General features: G+C 47.7%; 1 protein-coding gene across 9 annotated transcripts in view; it reads left to right on the top strand.

The window, feature by feature from the left end:
* Nucleotides 1-19,897, top strand: part of NEBL (nebulette) — a 399,859-nt gene that overhangs the window by 373,204 nt on the left and 6,758 nt on the right. For all 9 annotated transcript variants that reach the window (XM_074946053.1, XM_074946052.1, XM_074946050.1 and 6 more), the window contains one exon: nt 15,619-15,734. In XM_074946053.1, coding sequence (XP_074802154.1) covers nt 15,619-15,734 — 116 coding nt within the window. The remainder of the gene's footprint in view (nt 1-15,618; nt 15,735-19,897) is intronic.

Below are 19,897 nucleotides of genomic sequence, written 5' to 3'. Positions count from 1 at the left end.
TGGCCCCCCCCCCGCCTGTAGCCCAACGGGGAGAAGTGGTTAATCTGCCTCCCCCTCCCCCCTCCTCCTTCTGGTGTCTCCCCATCTCTCCCTACTCACGATGGGGGGAAATGAGAGGGGTGAGGCCCCTCTAACAACCTCAGTTGCCCCTCCCCCACCTACCCCCCTGCCCAATCTCCAAGCCTCCCCCCCGACCACTGCTGCCAAAACACCTACCACCGCCCCCGCTGGGGCATTGGCAGCCAGAGGCACCGTGGTGACTATTGCCGCTGCTACGCCCACCGCCCCCCCAGATTCTAGGAAAGCCCCCCAGTTAGCCGGAAAGGCCATGGTGCGAAGAAGGGGAAGGGCCCCGCCACAACCACCAAGCCCTCCATGGCAGGGGTTGCCCCCACCACTGTGGTCTCATCGTCAACCATGGCGTCCCTCCCCGCTGTTCCCTCCACCAGCTCTGCGAGCATCCCTCCCCCGGCCCCCAGGGCATATGCCTGGGCGGTGGCAGCCCCCCCCCCGCCTGCTGCCTCGTCATCTCACCCACCCACCGCCTCCGAAACCATCAATAGCGGCTGGGGCCCCTTTCCCACCATGACCAGGAAGCATGGCGTCCGTTGCCTCCTGGTGCCCACCTCGCCCCACGTGGAAACATACGTGCAGGCGTTGGCGAGGGTGGTAGGACCCACGGCTATTGTGGCGGCCTCCAAAATGCATGGGAAGGTTGTCTTTTTCTTAGCATCGGAGGCTGCCGCCCAGGAGACAGTGGAAAAGGGCCTGGCGGTGGGGGGGGGTGTTTGTCCCCCTGGAGCCGCTAGAAGACCTGGGCATCCACCTAGTCCTGACCTCCGTCCCTCCTTTTCTACCCAATGCCGCCCTGTTACCCGCTCTCTCCACCCTGGGGAAACCCGTTTCTGTCATCAGCCCTCTCCCATTGGGCTGCAAGGACCCCACCCTCCGTCACGTCCTTTCGTTCCGCCGGCAAGTGCAGCTTCTACTGCCACCGGCGGTGCGTGACAGAGAGGCGCTCGAGGGGTCCTTCCTAGTCCCCTACCAGGGAGCCCGCTATCGGGTCTACTATTCCACAGGAGAGGCCCGGTGCTACCTCTGCCAATCAGCGGGGCATGTCCGAAGAGACTGCCCCTTGGCCCGGCGGGGAGGGGCACCCGAGGCCCCCGAGACCCGGCAGGACATCGGCTCCGTCGTTGTCGACGCCCCTGGCTGCCCGACATCTGAAACCACCTCTCCTCCTGCTCGATCCACCGCTGCTCCTGCCCGGGCCCCGGAGACACCTCCCCTACAACGCCCAGACGAGCGAGGGAGCCCCGCCCTTGCTGTTAACAATCCAGCAGAGCCTATGGAGGAGGATGCAGCAAAGATATTACCGGGCATAGGAGAGGGCCCTCCCCAAGGAGAACCGCCCCCCCCTTCATGCTGCCTCACCGTTACCCCCCTGAGCCCCTGAACCATCGCCTCTGCCCCCCGACACGACCCCTGCTATCCAGCCCCCAGACGATGCTATGGAGGGCTGGACTCTAGTCCAGGGAAAGCGAGGCAAGCGGAAGGCTCAAGCTCCGCTGCACCCATCCGATGCGGAGGCCCCCCAGAAAACCAGGAAGGGAGGCACTAACACTGAGCCTTCCACTATGCCCACGAGTGAGATCCATCCGCCGGTGTCGGGAGGGGAAAACAAAATAGCACTGGAAGGTAGAATCTCCCCTCCGAGACCCCTGAGGAAGCCTCTTCTGCCCGAATATCGCCCGAATATCACCCAAACCCCCCATGAACCCCGAAGCGACCGTCGTAGCAGGCGCCAGAGGGGAGACCCCCGGGGTGGCAGAAGACAACCTCTCCTTCATGTATGAGGAGATCGAGGCCCTAGGTTTGACCCCGGTGACCCAGGGAGAGAATGACCTACTGCCAGCTGGCCTCGATCTGTGCAACCTTACCCCAGTCCCCCTTTCCCCATGCTCCCTCCCCCTAACCGCCTTCCCGGGCGAGCACCCTGCAGAAGGTGATCCACCACCTGATGCCATGGCTGCCAAATCCACCACAGAGCCTGCGCCTAGCATCACTGGAAGCCCCCCCACCACCCCCTTAACCCTTGAATCTGTTCGGGAGGCACCGTCTCTCAGCTGCTTGCTTCCCAAAGCCCAGAGCCTCGCCTCTGCCCCCACCCCCACCCCTGTCCCTGCCCAATCCACCTCTTCCTGCAGTGCTATTGCCGCCCCTGGGGTTATTTCTTTCCCGTTTTTTGCGGATTCCCCCCAAGGAGCAGCCTTTGCATTTTCCTGCCGTGACCCATTAGGACCTGCAATTTTCCCTCCGCCATCCCCTTCTACCCCAAGACTTGAGATGGACCTAATAACTTTAGCCTGTCAGACGCCCTGTCGGTGGTCTGCACCCTGCCTGCCCGCCTCAGCGGACCACGAGGCTGAACCAAGAGCCCCACCAGGGAATAACCCGGAAATCGCAACCCCACCCCCCCACGAGCTGCAAAAAGCGTTGCGAGAGTTTTTAGAAGACATCCGTGGCTCCCGCAACAGGGTACAGCTAGCTCTCCAGCTATGGGGGGACTTTGATCAAATCCTCCAGGCCACAAGGGCCCTTATAAAGGAGGGTAAAGGGAAAGGAAGGCACGGTGCCGCGGCCTACGGGCGGGCCCGCAGCTTCCGTGACAATTTACTCACTTACGGGATGGGTCACGGATTGTTGCGCGACCCGCCGGGGGCTGCGAACACCCCCACCAACAAGGAACCCCCACCCCCCCAGCCCTCCGCATGACGCCTCTCATTATTGCAACTTTGAATACCCGGGGCTGTAGGATGGCTCTCCGCAGGTCCCAGGTGTTCTCTTACCTTCGGGAAGGGGAGTACTCTGTGGTTTTCCTGCAGGAGACCCATACAGATCCGACCGCCGAGGACAGCTGGCGGCTGGAGTGGGGGGACGGGGTCTACTTCAGCCACTTCACGATTCGACAAGCTGGAGTGGTGACCCTGTTCTCCCCCAACCTACGGCCCGAGGTGCTAGGGGTCACTGAGGCAGTGCCGGGCCACCTGCTGCATCTCCGAGTCCATATGGAGGGGCTCGTGGTCAACCTCGTTAACATCTATGCCCCGACAACGAGCCTGAAGCGGCCGCAATTCTATCAGTAGGTGTCCGACTTCCTTAGCACCCTAGATTCTCACAAGTGCTTAGTACTGGGAGGGGACTTTAACATCACCCTCGAGGAACAGGACCGCTCAGGGGCCGAGCTGAGCCCGGCCGCTGCAAACATTCTCCGAGAAATAGTCAAACATCACTCCCTAGTAGACGTCTGGCGTGACCATCACCCAGATGACACTTCCACGTTCACCTTTGTCCGGGTGGAGGCCCATTGGTCACACCACTCTCGGTTGGACCGTATTTATTTATCCCGTTTCCATCTTTCACAGGCCCACTTCTCCAACATTCGGCCATTTTCCGACCATCATCTAGCCACCATAACAGCCTCCCTCCGCGCAGAGAGGCTGGGGCCGGCCTATTGGCATTTTAACTACAGCCTGTTGGAGGATGAGGGCTTCATGACGTCCTTCCGGGAGTTTTGGCTGGCCTGGCGAGAGCAGCGGCGTGCCTTTCCCTCGGCGCGACGATGGTGGGATCTAGGGAAGGTGCGCGCCAAGCTCTTCTGCCATGACTACACTTGGGGCACCAGCCGACGGAGAAATGCAGCGATAGAGCAGTTGGAACGGAAGGTCTTAGAGGCATCTGGCCGCCAGCCCTGAGGACCCGTTCCTCTGCGGAGCGTGCCGGGAGAAGCGGGAGGAGCTCCGGGCCCTCGAGGACCATCGGGCCCGAGGTGCCTTTGTTCGATCCCGCATCCGCCTCCTTCAGGAGATGGATCACGGCTCCCGTTTCTTCTACGCCCTGGATAAAATGAGGGGGGCCAAGAAACACGTCACCTGCCTTCTAGCAGAAGACAGCACCCCCCGCACGGATCCGGTGGAGATGTGTGGGAGGGCCCGTGACTTCTACACAAGCCTTTTCTCCCCGGATCCGACCGATCCTGGCGCTTGCAGGGTGCTCTGGGAGGAACTCCCCATAGTCAGCGTGGGCAACCGAGACCGACTAGAGCTGTCTCTCACCCTGGCCGAGTTCTCGGAAGCCCTCCGTTGCATGCCCACCAATAAATCTCCGGGCATGGACGGGCTGACCGTGGAGTTCTACCGTGCATTCTGGGACATCCTTGGCCCAGACCTAGCCACTGTCTGGGCCAAGTCTTTGCAGGGCGGGGTCCTCCCTCTTTTGTGCAGGCGAGCGGTGCTCGCCTTGTTGCCGAAGAAGGGGGACCTCCACGATTTATGAAACTGGCGTCCCGTCTCGCTCCTTAGCATGGACTACAAAATCGTAGCGAAAGCAATCTCGCTGCAGCTAGGGTCCGTGATGGCGGACGTGATCCACCCAGACCAGACCTATACTGTCCCGGGCTGCAGCATTTTTGACAACCTATTTCTAGTCCGAGACCTTTTGGAACTCGGGTGTAGAGACGGTCTGTCATTCGCCCTCCTGTCTCTTGATCAGGAGAAGGCGTTCAATAGAGTGGACCATGGGTACCTCCTGGGCACTCTGCAGGCGTTTGGATTCGGACCTCAGTTTGTGAGTTTTCTCCGGGTGCTGTACGCTTCCGCGGAGTGTCTGGTTAGGCTCAACTGGACCCTGACCGAACCGGTCAACTTCGGGCGAGGAGTACAGCAAGGGTGCCCCCTCTCGGGCCAGCTGTACGCTCTGGCAATCGAGCCCTTCCTCTGTCTCCTCCGAAGGAGGTTGACAGGGTTGGTGCTACGGGAGCTGGAGCTGGTCCTGTCGGCATACACCGATGACGTGCTCCTCGTGGTCCAGGACCCAGGTGACTTGGCATGGGTGGAGGCTTGCCAGGCCATCTATTCGGCAGCCTCCTCCGCCCGAGTCAACTGGGTCAAGAGCTCTGGCTTGGCGGTGGGGGACTGGCGGCGGGTGAGCTCCCTCCGGAGCGCGGGTCCACTGCTCTACCTAAGCGTTTACCTTTCTGCCACGCACCCTTCTCCGCCGGAGAACTGGCAAAATTTAGAAGGCGGGGTGATAGAGCGGCTCCGGAAATGGACGAGACTACTCCGATGTCTCTCCCTCTGAGGGAGAGCACTGGTGCTTAACCAACTAGTCCTGTCCACGCTCTGGTACCGGCTCAACACCCTGGTTCCGGCCCCGGGTTTCCTGACCAACCTCCGGACATCGATTCTAGAGTTCTTTTGGTCAGGAATGCACTGGGCCCCTGTTGGGGTTCTTCATCTACCCCTGAAGGAAGGAGGGCAGGGCCTGAAGTGTCTGCACACTCAGGTCCGTGTCTTCCGCCTCCAGGCCCTGCAGAGGCTCCTTTATAGCGCAGGTAGTTCGACGTGGAACATACTGGCGCAGGCCTTCCTGCGCCGCTTCCAAGGGCTCCGATACGACTGGCAGCTCTTTTATCTCTGTCCGAGAGGTTTTCCGCGAGACTCCTCCGGGCTGCCGGTCTTCTACCAGGACCTCCTCCGGACCTGGAAACTGTTTTCAACAACCAGGTCCGTGGCGGTCACCGTGGGAGCAGATCTCCTCGCGGAGCCCCTGCTATACAACCCCCAGCTCCTTGTGCAGCCAGCGGAGTCCTGCTCGGTGCACCAGAGTTTGGTCCTGGCAGAAGTCACAAGACTCGGAGACCTCCTGGACTACGACCAGGGAGACTGGCTGGATCCCCTGACACTTGCTCGGCGCATGGGGCTCTCCAGACCTCATACCCCCCGGCGCGTACTTCAGGAAGTGAAGGCCGCCTTGATGCCCGCTGCTCGGGCTTATCTCAACCGAGCCCTGCGCAAGGGCGCACCCCGCCCACCCTCTACCCCAAGCCCGCCGGACCTTTCAATTGGGCCCCTACCCCGTAGATCCCAACAAATCCCTCACCCTTTCACTGCGAGCCGGCTGCATGAACTGCAGCCGGTCAGCTTCCAAATCGCGCCACGGAAATATCTATACACACTCACGCTTCACGCCCACACCCTGGTGTCCCGCCCTGATACAAAGTGGCGGGACCTCCTGCCACCCTTGGAGGGTGAGCAACCCTGGTGGGCCAGCCTGTATTCCACCTTGGTCCCGTGGCCCGTCAGGGACATTAGTTGGCGGCTCCTTCACGGAGCTGTGAGCACGGGCATGTTTTTGACACGGTTCACCCCCATCCCGGATACTTGCCCTTTTTGCAACGTGAGGGAAACCCTGGCGCACGTATATTTAGAGTGTGCCAGGCTGCAGCCCCTTTTCCGGCTCCTCACGAATATTTTATTACGCTTTTGGCTACACTTTTTCCCTCACCTTTTTGTCTACACACTCCCCATCTGTGGCCCCACAAAATCGCGAGATCTCCTGGTTAACCTCCTCCTAGCCCTAGCTAAAACAGCCATTTATAAAACCAGAGAGGGGAGGTTGGCTAATGAAGCGTCCTGCGATTGTAGGGCCGTTTTCCGATCCTCAGTACATTCACGTATCCAGGCGGAGTTCCTCTGAGTGGCGTCCACCGACTCCCTTGACGCCTTCGAGGAGCGGTGGGCGCCGTCCGAGGTTCTCTGCTCGGTGACCCCATCTGGTTCCCTCCGTCTGACCCTTTGATTGAGGGCAAGAGCGAGAGACCCCAGCCCCAGCTGTTTGCCGCTGTGGATACCATCGTCACTGTCACCTAGGAGGGGTCGTATTACACATGGGTGTACGTCCCCCCACACCCCTAAACCGTCACCCCACAGCCGTGCCCATCTTGTCGGACACTCTCAGGAGAGGGATAATTGGTGACACTGGGCGTGGCACTAGGTAACTTGAGGGGGTGGAAGACCATGAGTGTCGAGGAAGCCCCCCCGCTCTAGGCCACCAGGTAACTCAGGAGGGTGGAAGACCACGAGTGTCGAGGAAGCCCCCCCTCTCTGGGCCCAGGCTAGCTTGAACACTTCTCCCTCCTGAAGGCTGCTGTGTTATACCTTGTGTTTGCTTTTGTTTTGTTGCATAGTTTTGCTTTATCCTTTTTGATGATTCTTGTAAGTGTTACACAAATAAAATTCTTTTCTGCTTCAAAAAAAAAAAACTCTCCTGCTGCCCTCTGGCCATGCTGTATCACATGCTGTATTGAAGGGCGCTGTATGATTTATATACACAATGAAGGGCATACAGGAGATCTAATTACAAATTAGAACACATTGCTAATGTTACCAGTATGCCCTTCATTTTTGTTAATTGTTTCAGAATAATGTGTGAGAAAGCACAATACAACGAAAACTGCCCTGTACACAATGTGAGAAGGAATTGCAGCATTTTGTGACAGTTTGTGTGCCTCTCAGTACTGGGAAAGGCATATCACAAACTGGCTTTTTTGGCTGTTGCGTGTCTTCATAAATTAAGAGAGTGTCGTGCTGTGAAGTGAAATGTCTCACTCTGCTTTCTCAGCTGAGGCATGCTGTGCACCCGATGTGACATGCCAGCTAAAAACCCAGTTTGTAATAAGGTTTGCACTTCACTGAGAGACATGACCTGATACCAAATCCTGCAGCCACACCTGCAAACTATTGCAATACATTTCTAGTGCTCTGTTGAAGTGCGCTGTATGATCTATGTACACAACCATTAAAAATGCAGTGTAAGAAATGGGGACAAGTCTACTTATTTCTTATATAATTATTAATAGTAGTTACTGCTCTAGTGTATATGGAATGGTTGGAGAAGCTCATCTTTAGACTACCAGCACAGCACCAAGGTAAACCAAAACCATAAAAGTAGAAATGTATGTATGGCTATAAATATGAGTTGAACTCTAGTCATAATTTCAGGACAACAGATATGGAAACTCTGTTCCCACCAGATTAATAAACCCAGAACTGCCTAAACAAAAATCAGTATCTGATGTAAATTGTGCTTCCGAGATATGTCTACTTTCCCCAATTATTCATTTTTTGATCGTAGATTGAATTAATGTCCTTAATATATCAGAACTCTGGTTTTGTGAGTAAAACGAGTGCCTCAAGGACACAAAGTTTTAATGTTGCTATTTCTTCATTGCCCCTGGTTTAGCTGTTCTGCAATATTTAGTGCTCACAATAACCTCCAAATGATATTTTAAGGATTAAAACTGGGGACAATAAATTCCATTTTTAGGTTTACAAGCAGAATAGTCCAAATGGTACTATTTTTATAGGAGCTGTAGGTCTCAACTGGCCAAAGGGATGCGAGAGCAGTAAAACAATTTGTTACTTTCAGCTAAAATGAGTTGTTATATTGTTATAAATGTTCATAACATTCTAAATGTCAGATATGACCTCATAATTTTTTAACTTGTCATTGTAACAACTGTTTATACTAGTTTGCTGCTGCTAATATAACCCTGATCAATGACTTGTTGTCTTCACCTACAGATTTTCACTATTTTCACTGTTTTAGTTAATGCCACAGAAAACATTTAGGCTGTCTGAACTGTGAATCTGAAACTGGTAGACGCATACTTGACATAGCTAAGCTTTGCTTCCACTACACTGCTATTTATACTGGCACTAGTTTGATGAAAGCTAGCACAAGTATGTGTATGCAGGCAGGGGAATCACACCCCTAGTTTGTAGTGCAGACATAGCCTTAGGTTCAGTTTCAATAGATGTGAACATTACAAATAACCTCTGTTTGTATTTTATAGGCTGGTGACTATTCAAAACATTCTGACTTCTTGAATATCCTGAGATATTGTATATGACTGTATTTCATGATAGATATGCTATTGGTCATATTGTACCCGCAGGTATTAAAAAGGCCAGTGTTCTAACTGGCTCTCAGGGAATCAGGGTTATCCTGTATAGTTGAACCTACGTAACCACGCTCCAATAAGCAGCAAACCTGTAAGTCAGCATTAAAAATTAATTTTGGGGTTTGTGGTTTCCTGAAGCAGTGGCCATCGAGATTTTGCTACTCTGCAGGAGCGGGGGCCAGTGTGGGTGACAGTATGCTCCCTGAAGACCAATAGGTGAGCACCTCACTGTCTCTTGGCCCCTACCTTAGCACTCAGTAATACCCAGAAACAGGGACTGTATATAATTGGTTAGTGGTGATGATGCTTCTCTCTGTCTCCAAACTGCACTGGACATTTCCCAGATTAGTGGCATTGTAATTTAGATATATATATAGTACTCTAAAACTTTCTTACAAAATGGTTTGGATGTAAGTTACAGAGTAACTAACAGATGAGGAGGTTTCTGACCCATGGCCTAACCTCACTCCATCCCACTGCCCCCCCATGAAGGGAGTGTTGAGGTGGGAAATCTCCACAGGGATCTCCTTCTGAAGATCCCCCTTTCATTCTCCTGTTACGATTGAATTGGTCTCATTAGCACTACAAAAAGTAATTTTCCCTCTGTTGATATTCACCCCTTCTTGTCAACTGTTGGACTAGGCCATATCCACCCTAATTGAATTGGCTTCATTAGCACTGACCCCGCACTTGGTAAGGCACCACCCATCTTTTTTCATGTGCTGTATATTTATACCTGCCTACTTTTTGTCACTCCATGCATCTGATGAAGTGGGTTATAGCCCACAAAAGCTTATGCCCAAATAAATTTGTTAGTCTCTAAGGTGTCACAAGGACTCCTCGTTGCTTTTATTAATTATTTTAAATGTTATAAAATTACTATTCCCATTGAAAGTTCATTCCACAGCCATACTTTTTGATGATTTTTCTGTGAATACATTTGATTTGTGTACAGTTTATTTTGTATATTTTTAAAATTTAGGATAGTGTAAAATACCCAAACATGTCATATTGATGTTAGGAAATGAAAAAAAGTGGGTTTTTTTCTGGTTTGAAAATACATTGTTTATGAATTCAAGCTAATTGTAGTAAAAAAAAATTTAAAGTGATCAAAATATAAATGAAACAGTTTGAAATTATCGAAACAAAACATTTATTTACTTGAACCATTTTTTCTCCAGATTTTCAGTTTGTGAAAAAATTTAAGATTTTTCACTTTTTGTCCTGATTTGGGATGGGAATATTTTTTTGCAATCTCAAAACTTCTCACAGTGCAGGAAAATCATTTCCTGGTCTACTCTACCTCACTTCTGTGACTCTGTCCTCTTCTGGTTCTCCTCCTACTTCTCTTATCACTACTTCAGAATTTCCTTTGGAGGATCTTCTTCAGCCCCACCCCACCCCCACTCTCATTTCAACTTTCTGCATGGGTCCCACAGGGCTCTGTCCTGAGTCACCTTCTCTTCTCCTTCTACATCTTATCTTTGGGTAATCTCATCAGCAAACACAAATTCAGCTACTACCTCTATACTGATGACTCCTAGATCTATCTCTTTACTCTAGACCTGTCTCCTTTTGTCCAAACTAAAGGCTTAGCCTGTTTCTCTGACATCTCCTCATGGTTATGTAGCAATCATTTCCAACTCAATATGGCTAAAACAGAGCTTCTAATCTCTCCCCTCCCCCCACCTCTCCCAGACATCCTCATACCATCACCCTGTCTGTAGTTCAGGCCTATAACCTGGGAGTCATCTTCGATTCAAACCTCTCTCTAGATCCTCACAGCCAGGCTATGTCTAAATCATGCTGAAAGAATCAGCAAGAACTTCTCTAAGATATGGGCTTTCCTTTCTTGCAGGTAGAATGCTTGTCCAGGCTCTCATAACCCGTGTCTCAATTACTGCAACATTCTCCTTGACAAATACAGTCTTGCCCTACTCATATCTATTCAGCACAATGCTGCTAAGATAATTTCCCTAGCCCATTGTTTTGAGAACATTGCCCCACGCTTTGCATCCCTCCACTGGCTCCCCATTTTCTGTTGCATCAGACAGAAGCTACTTGGGTTAATTTACAAGGCCTTTCACGATCTCTCCTCACCATACCTAACACCTCATTCACTATCAAGTTATTGACTCCCACCTCCAATCAGGCCATGATGCCAGCCTCCATCGCCCACTTATTAAATTTTCAAACAAGAGCTTCTCCCACTGACATAGCTGCCACCTGTCATGCGAGGTGGAGTTACTAAGCTGACGAGAAAGCTCTCTCTCATTGTCAAAGAGCATCTTCATCAGTAGCGCTACAGTGGCGCATCTGCGCCACTGTAGCACTCGGGATGATTTAGTTGGGGTTGGTCCTGCTTTGAGCAGGGTGTTGGACTAGGTGACCTCCTGCAGTCTCTTCCAACCCTAATCTTCTATGAGTCTATGTAGCCTGAGTAATTTCTGGAAATTTCTATTACAGCCAGATAACATTAGCAAGTAGATTCTGTGTTTGTTTGTTTGACTTCTTTCGCCTGGACAGAATCTGGACATCAGGGCAAGGAAGCATATTTCCACAGTCCTACTGCCGATGGTTGGCATATTGGTTCTGAGTGTGTGGGCCACCCATTCTCAGAAGAGACTTTCTGGATTTGGAAGATACTCTGAACACAGACAATGAGAGAGGAGTGATGATTGTTGAGGGACGTAGGCCCTATTAGGGAGAAGAGGTCATGAGAGAAGGGTTTCCATTGGCATCATCACTCCACTTTCCATTGGGATGAAAGCTGGGGTTGTTAGGGTGCCTTTTCTTGGCAGGAGCCGAGTAAAGGGGTTGTTTGGGTTGGTGTTTATCTGCCTCTCCTGACAGGAGTAGAGGACTCCTTCTCTCTTTCTGTCCCTGCATAGCAGAGGGAGTGTGAGCTGCTGGAGCAGGAGCAGAGTTCAGTAACGGATAAGAACTGACCAGATGCTCATTCCCAATATACTGTGAACTCAAAAAGATTGAATTCTTCTCTTAGTTTTGAACACACATAGCCACATTTATCACTGGCATAAGCAGAACACACCATTGATTTCAGTGGAGTTGCTCTCATTTACACTTGTGGTGAATTTGGCCCACAGTGTTCAAATGAGTTTGAAATTAGGCAAAATATGTTCACCGAAGCGTGCTCACAGTAACTTTTGACTAAATTGCGCTTCTGTCCATTTTCTCAGGAGAGGCCATGTCTGATCATTTAGAAGTAGTATGTGACAACATTGAAACATAAATTATCTGATGAACTGCTTAGAACCATTAACTTAATATCAAGATCACCTTGTGAACACATTAATGAGCACTAATTTTCTGATGATTAAACTGCTTTAAAGTATCTGTGCACTCATACATCACAAGAATGAAGTCGCCACATCTAAAACATCCATTATTCATTATATTCCAGTACTGCATATTACTGTCCCCAAGTGGCTTCATGTTATAGGAACTTCTCTGACTAAATCAACATATGGCTTCAACTTTACTCTCTCACCTCACAGCACAATCTGTGCATTTATAGTAGTTTGAAATAGGTGTCCCCAAATCACAAATACCTTAATTAAGAATATAGTAATTCACTATCTTTAAAAAGTATAACATAATGGATATGATGACTGGATAATGAGCACTCAATATTTTAATCATATATGTAGTTTATTTTAATATATTACATATTAAAAAATTACTAGTTACAGGAAAACTCTAACCATTTGCTCAAACCACCAATCTCAGAATTAGGGATAGGGAAGCAGGTTGGGTAAAATGAAAATGAAACTTCTCACAAAGCACAAACTGAACTTTCATTCCAGCACGATTCAGCAAACCTTTCCCCATAGTTCATTTCACACCCTTCTATACGTCCTGGTTCCTTCAGAGGTAAAAAGGCCAGACGATTCTTGCATGCTTGCCAATATCTTGCATTAAAGCACTGCCTGATGGTGTGCTGTCTTCCAGCTCCTCCCCAAAACCTTAACTGCCAATAAATTAATTCTGCAACCTCTGCAGCCCCACATTAATTAATTCTGCACCTCTTGATCCCCTCCGTAAATTATTTTTGCACTGCTCCTGTCCAGTATCAGTTTTGAACCCATCCTGAGGCTTGATCATTTTGTGGAAAAAGTGTCAAAAGAAATGTACCATCTTTATGATTATTTTTGCACTGTTGCTTAGTGAGGTTTCAGCTGTGCTTGGAGAATGCCAATTAACTATTTGAGAGATGGGCTAAGGTTCTCAATAGCTGGATAAAACCAGCAGAGAGATGTTAGGCCCAATATTGGTGAGGCTTGCAAACCATGGTTAGACAGGAAATGATTAAACCTTCACTATTTGGATATTAACCACCTTACCAGTTATTGTCAGGACCGTCCACCTTCCCCAAAAACAGAGGCTTGTTGAAAAGGTACTGAATGGCCACCTCAGCTACACTTGGGTTTCACAGATGCCCAAGGACACTTGTTTTTCAGATTCTGTCAGTCCAGTGTCAAAGCAGGATGTTGGAACAGAGACTATTGATTTAAATTATTAGGAATCTCCTTCTAGCAAGGAGTAAGGGTAGAGGTTTGTCACAGAACTTAGTGAGCACCCCCTTCCACCACTCCCAAGGACTGCTGTGAGGAAAATCCAGGCTTTGTTGCTTTGGATTCACAGGTGCTTTAAGTTCTTGGAGCCTGAACAGAATCCAGCCACTGCTCAATCTTGGGGTCCCTAGGCACACTCTTGGGGCACAGACCTTCTATCTGGTATTCTCGTCTGAAAGGTAGAACCCACTGTTGAGCTCCCTCAGCCTCCTGTGTATTTAAACACACCCTCTCCCAGAACTCCACTTCAGGGTGTGATGATGCTGGTTTACATTTTAACTCTCTTAGGGGCATGCAGCAGTTATGAAGCCTATCACACACAGACTTTGCTCGGTGTCTAACACGTGTTATTTTATACTTAATCATGTAAGGCACAGGAGAGTACAGAAGATTTAAACCAATAAACATTACATGAATATTTCTACCTGAGTTTCCTCACCACTCCGGGACATTCTTTGGGCTGGGTCAGGCTTCAGTGCATGGTTCATGCTGCATTGCTTCTTTCTCCTGGAATAGAGGAAAATGGCCCCTGAGCAGAACCGCGATCACTCTCGTTACAGTGTGTATGGTAACACCCATTGTTTCATGTTCTCTGTGTATATAAAATCTCCCCACTGTATTTTCCACTGCATGCATCCGATGAACTGAGCTATAGCTCACAAAAGCTTATGCTCAAATAAATTTGTTACTCTAAGGTGCCACAAGTACTCCTTTTCTTCATCCCTTTTGAAACTTTCATTCTTCTCTGTCAGATGATGCCATTTTCAGCATCCCCACATAAGCACAAACGCCTTTGTTGCCAAGGTGACCTCCCCCTGCTAAACCGGTTCTTCTGGGTAGCGACCAGTTTTTAGTCTAGAGTGAATTTCTAGATTTCCTGTAGCTGAGTACTTAGTCAGCTACCCTCTAGTGTCAGCCCTGTATCTCTCTGTGTGGGGACTTCAGCCCAACACGGAGGCAAATAGGAAACAGAGAAGGCAAAAAAGCTAAATGTACCAGATGGAGTTTGTGGCCTGACACAGATCGAGTTCACATCACAATTCATAAATTGTACAGACATTCCCAAATCATCACAAGGGTCCACACGGTTTTTATTCGAACTTTCAGCAGCTTCTCATCAATAAAACACAGTATAGTGTTGTCACCTGTGGTTGGTAAAATCACACTACCAAAAAAATGTGTGTGTATCTGTGGGAGGGAAGAGCGATGTTGGACAGAGCCTAATGGACATAGGAGGACAAAGGAAAGGGACAGAAAGAAATTGGCAGATTTTAATTAATCTCTGTGCTTGGCCAGGGTGTTGATGGAGTCAGCATACACTAAGGGAACCTAGATCAGTACCCATTGCTAAACGGTCACATATACCTAGATGAAATAAGCTTTTCTAGGTCTTTAGCCTATAAAAGAAGGTAAATATACTATAATTAGAAATAAATTGGTTAAGCAGTGTTACTAAAATATTTCAACTTTGTTTCTGTACTTAGTTTTAGTTTTGTCTTTTTTCATTAACAAAAATCAAACTGTCGTGTGCCCCCATGGTATCATTTTTTCTCTACTATCTCAGTGTAGCATCAAAGTTTTGCGTTCTGTGTCTACACTTATACCACTACAGAGGCACAGCTACAGAGCTGCAGCTGCATTGCTGGAGCTCTTCAGTGTAGACAGTCACTACAGTGATAGAGCGGTTTCCCCATCACTGTAGTTAATCCACCTCCCTGGGAGGTGGTAGCTTGGGTCAATGGAAGAATTCTTCCGTCAACCTAGTGCTGTCTACACCAGGGGTCAAGTTGGCTTAACTATGTCACTCGGGGTGTGTGCTTTTCACACCCCAGGCGATGTAGCTGTGTTTAATGACTTGGCCTTAGTGATGTCCCTGATTTTGGTGCACATGTGTGGTCATGTTTCTCGAGGTCTTTCAAGCCTTCCTACTCACTGTTGTGCTTCCAGTTATGATGCTAATGAATATTTCTCTGCTGATTGTGTTAGGTTTATGTAGAATTCAACCTACACAAGGCTTGTTTTGTCACTTAAAACTCTTCTCTACTGATTTAGAGTTACCTACCTTTTGGAACATGAATCCCAATTTGTGCTGCAGGTTTCTAATCGGGAGAGCAATCTACAGCTGCTACCAACCGCTAAGAGAAGTTGCACACACACACACTCAATAAGGATATTGTTTTAACTCTTGTAGTAATGCTTCTGTATGTCTTTAATGTGCAGCCCCTGTGCTTCCTGGAGCATATCAACAAAGTCAGTCCCAAGGGTATGGATATATGCACCAGACCAGTATGTCATCTATGAGGTCGATGCATTCGCAGCCACATTCAGCAGGCTTGGTGAGTATTGAATTGAAAGAATCATTCTTTTCAGTGCACCCCCCTTTAGCTACTGGTAAATGTCTTATAAATATAAATCCGCTGGTAACCTTTGCAATCCCAGAATTGGGAACCTTGGGAAATAATCATTCTTCTGGATTCCTTCATATTGTACTTATTTTCAAATTAAAGAAATGCTTCATATGGTCCTAACTGCAGGTAAAATATGCATAGGATTAGGTGATGCAGAAAAGTAGCAAGAGATTTTTATCTCAAAAACTGAATGATGTGAATTTAGATATGTGCTCCAAAGAACAATGAAATTATCTACATTATTCATATACTCTAGAAAGAAGAAAATGTTGCGGTAGCACTTTTTCACACAATGAACTAAGTAATGAGGTTTCCATTTGCTGTTGTTTTTAATCTGTCTGATCAAATAGACACACAGAAATTTAAAGCTGGAGGGAATTTATAGTTCTAACAAGGCCATGTTTGTGCTTTTTGCAGGTGAACCTTGTTTTTTAGTTGGTATAGCTAGCTATGGTATTGGATGTCAATGAGGACTTACAAAAGATTTCTGAAAATTGGACTTGTGCATATTTGTTTGCTGCTTTGATTTCTTAAGATTTTTTTTTAAATTACTAACATTTTTAACATTTCTTATTGTGGTAGTGACTAGAGCTCCATTGTTTTTTTAGCTTAAGACTATCATAAATGTCAGCTTTGGTTTTCCCTTTTCTTTTCTGGCAGATCTACAGGATATTTCAGAGGATGTATTTTTGTTAGCTCTCTCACCTTAATTGAAGTCGCAGGATGTTGACTCATTAACAAAGATTAGGGCTGACCAGAAAATGGAATTTTAGTTCCATGAAAAAAATTTAGTTTTCAGAAGTGTTTTCGTCCCAAATCAGGAAAAAAATGCTAAAAACTAAGACATTTTCACAGAACTAAAATGCAGCTATATTTTGTTTCAAAAACACCAAAACGTTCCCCCGGCAGAAACATTTTGGTATTTCAAACCTCAGTGTTCTGCCCAGCTGCCTGTCCAGCAAGACAACTGAGCAGCCAACTAGCAAGGGAGCTGGGCAGCCTGCCTGCCAAGCAGACAAACTGGTACCTAGGCAGCCCACCTAGAGGGCTGCAGAGGAAACGGGAACCTCAAGAAGCTGTGCAGCCTGCCTGTCTGCCAGGCAGGAAATTGGGGAACTGGAGATTCCAGGGAGCCTAGAAATCTGACAGCCCACCTGGCAGGCTCCCAGGGCTGTCTGGCTCCCTGGGTGACTGGCTCCCTAGCATCCTGATTAGTGGCCTGCCAAGCAGCCCAACTTAATTTCATAACTTTCACTTTCTTGGCGCTTATTATATCAGCACTTCTCTCATTCTCCATTCATCGTAGCTGCTGTCTACTCTAGAAATTGTAAGGAAATCTTCAACCATTGCACGAGCATTGTATAGGTCCAAAAGATGGGAATTCCATTGTTGACCATCCGCCAGCGTTTCCAATACCATGTTCTCTTGAACTGCTTAGAGCAACTGTAACTGACATGGACCCCACTCTAGCAAAGCTGATGGAACTACTAACAAGCTTAAAGTTAAGCAAGTGCTTAAGTGATTTGCTGCATGGAGTCATGGTGCTGAAAACTGCTGGAGCTGGCAAGTCACCTACACTAAGGCTCTCAGTATTGCTAACAGCTGGGCCGCTGTGCTAGTTAGCAATGATGGGAATGGTTTGTTAACATTCTCACAAGGTTCAGATCAGAAAGCGCTAGGCTCCATTTGGCTGTTTGAAAAGTGGAGATCATTACAAACAGTTGAGATCATTCCAAAGCCTTAAGGTAATTGCAAGGTTGTTGGAAAGCAAATTCCATAATCCCAGTTGGTTTTCCTTTATAGTTCTGTGTGCAAAGCACTGTTGCATCTGCCATGGGTGACGACAGGCCAAAATGGAGAGCAGTCTTAAACTGATGGTTGAATACATGTATCAGACCACATCTGGCCTGTAAACTGGGAATATTACAACTGTGCTTCAGCCCTTATATGCAGATAACTTTCATTGCTATCAGTGGGTGTTTTGTGTATACAATGACTGCAGATTCATGCCTTTGATGGGATACCGGATAAAGGGAGTCAAGTTTGACCCACTTTACAACTGCCCCCACATAACCCCTTTCTTATGCTCTACTGTGCTTTCAGTATCTGTTTAACTTACTCTTGATTAGAGGAATAATTCACTTAAATGCATTTTTAAAATCCCTTATTTGAGTCATTTAAACTACACTCTGAAGCGATATTAGGTACTAAATGCTAACTGGATTATTACAGAATTTTTTTCCTGACAGCCATTTACCACCTAATTAGGTCTTAAAGCCATAAATTTGGGTATCTCAGCAGCATTAGGGGCCCTAATAAATTTTTTTAAAATATGGAGTTATCTGCTTGTCTTTACAACTTTGCAGCACTGTGATGCTATCAAGCTGGTTAAAAGGAATCACACGCCAAAGAATTAAAATGCATGTCAAATGGCTGATTCCTTTATGAGGTCTCTGCTCACGGCACATGTTAAATGGATTAAAAGCTGGCTAATTGATTGGTCTCAAAATGTAACTGTAAACAGGGAATTGTCATTGAGCAAGTCTGTTTCCAATGGGGTCCCGCAGAGATCCGTTCTTTTGCCCTGTGCTATTTAACAATGATCTGGAAAAAAACATAAAATCGTCATAGATAAAGGTTGCAGCTGACACAAAAATTGGGGGAGTGGGAAATGAGGAAGAGGGCAGGTCACTGATTCAGATCAATCTGGATTGCTTGGTAAAGTGGATGCAAGCAAACAATATGCATTTTAATATAGCTAAATGTAAATATACACATCTAGGAACAAAACATTTAGGCGATACTTAAAGGAAAGGAGGACTCTATCCTGGGAAGCAGAGTCACTGAAAAAGATTTGGGGGTCATGGTGGATGGTGGATTTGGGGGGTCATGGTCTGAGTTACCACAGAAAATTCTTTCCTGGGTGTCTGGCTGGTGAGTCTTGCCCACATGCTCAGGGTTCAGCTGATCGCCATATTTGGGGTCAGGAAGGAATTTTCCTCCAGGGCAGCTTGGCAGAGGCCCTGGGGTTTTTTCGCCTTCCTCTGCAGCATGGGGCATGGGTCACTTGCTGGAGGATTCTCTGCACCTTGAAGTCTTTAAATCACAATTTGAGGACTTCAATAGCTCAGACATAGGTTGGGGTTTGTTACAGGAGTGGGTGGATGAGATTCTGTGGCCTGCATTGTGCAGGAGATCAGACTAGATGATCATAATGGTCCCTTCTGACCTTAAAGTCTATGATTCTATGGATAATCAGCTGAACATGAGCTCCCATTGTGATGCTGTGGCCAAAAGAGCTAATGTGATCCTTGCATGTATAAACCAGGGAATCTCGAGTAGGAATAGGAAGGTTATTTTAACTCTGTATTTGACACTGTGTCGACCACTGCTGGACTACTGTGTCCAGTTCTGGTTCCCACATTTCAAAAAGGACATTGATAAATTGGATAGGGTTCAGAGGAAAGCCACAAGAATGATTAAAGGATTAGAAAACATATCTTACAGTGAAAGACTCAAAGAGCTCAATCTATTTAGCTTAACAAAGAAAAGGTTAAGAGGTGACTTGATTACAGTCTATAGGTACCTACATGGGGAGCAAGTATTCAATAATGGGCTCTTCAGTCTAGCAAAGAAAGGTATAACATTGCTACCCAGTATTTAACCCGTAAGTTAGTTTTCTGCTGCACAATGCGTTCTCCCTTACTCTGGCATTCACAGCTCTTCTACAGATAATCCATTTAGAAGGCAAAGTAGAAGTGCAGGACCATTAAATCTGTTTCTAGCATGGAAGCAGGAATAAGGAAACACACCTTACTGTAAGTCTATGATATATGACCCACTTAGGTATTTCCTGCTGGTGGAACTTCCATCTGTGCTGAACTTAAATTTTCATTTTTTAAAAATGTTAATTATCTAGACCATGTGAACATGAAGCAGTCTAGTGTTATCTTCCTGAGTTGGTAGGCAGACAGCTTGACAATATCCCCTTGATAGAGCTTATTGGGTGTTCACTCCAAAAGCCAACATACTGGCCAACATCAACTGTTTTTTTTTACCTTTGATCATATCAGCAGAAACATCTAGCTAAC

This window comes from Natator depressus, chromosome 2 (assembly GCF_965152275.1).
Source record: "Natator depressus isolate rNatDep1 chromosome 2, rNatDep2.hap1, whole genome shotgun sequence".
NCBI classification, from domain to species: domain Eukaryota; kingdom Metazoa; phylum Chordata; order Testudines; family Cheloniidae; genus Natator; species Natator depressus.
This window is presented reverse-complemented; position numbering and strand designations above follow the sequence as displayed.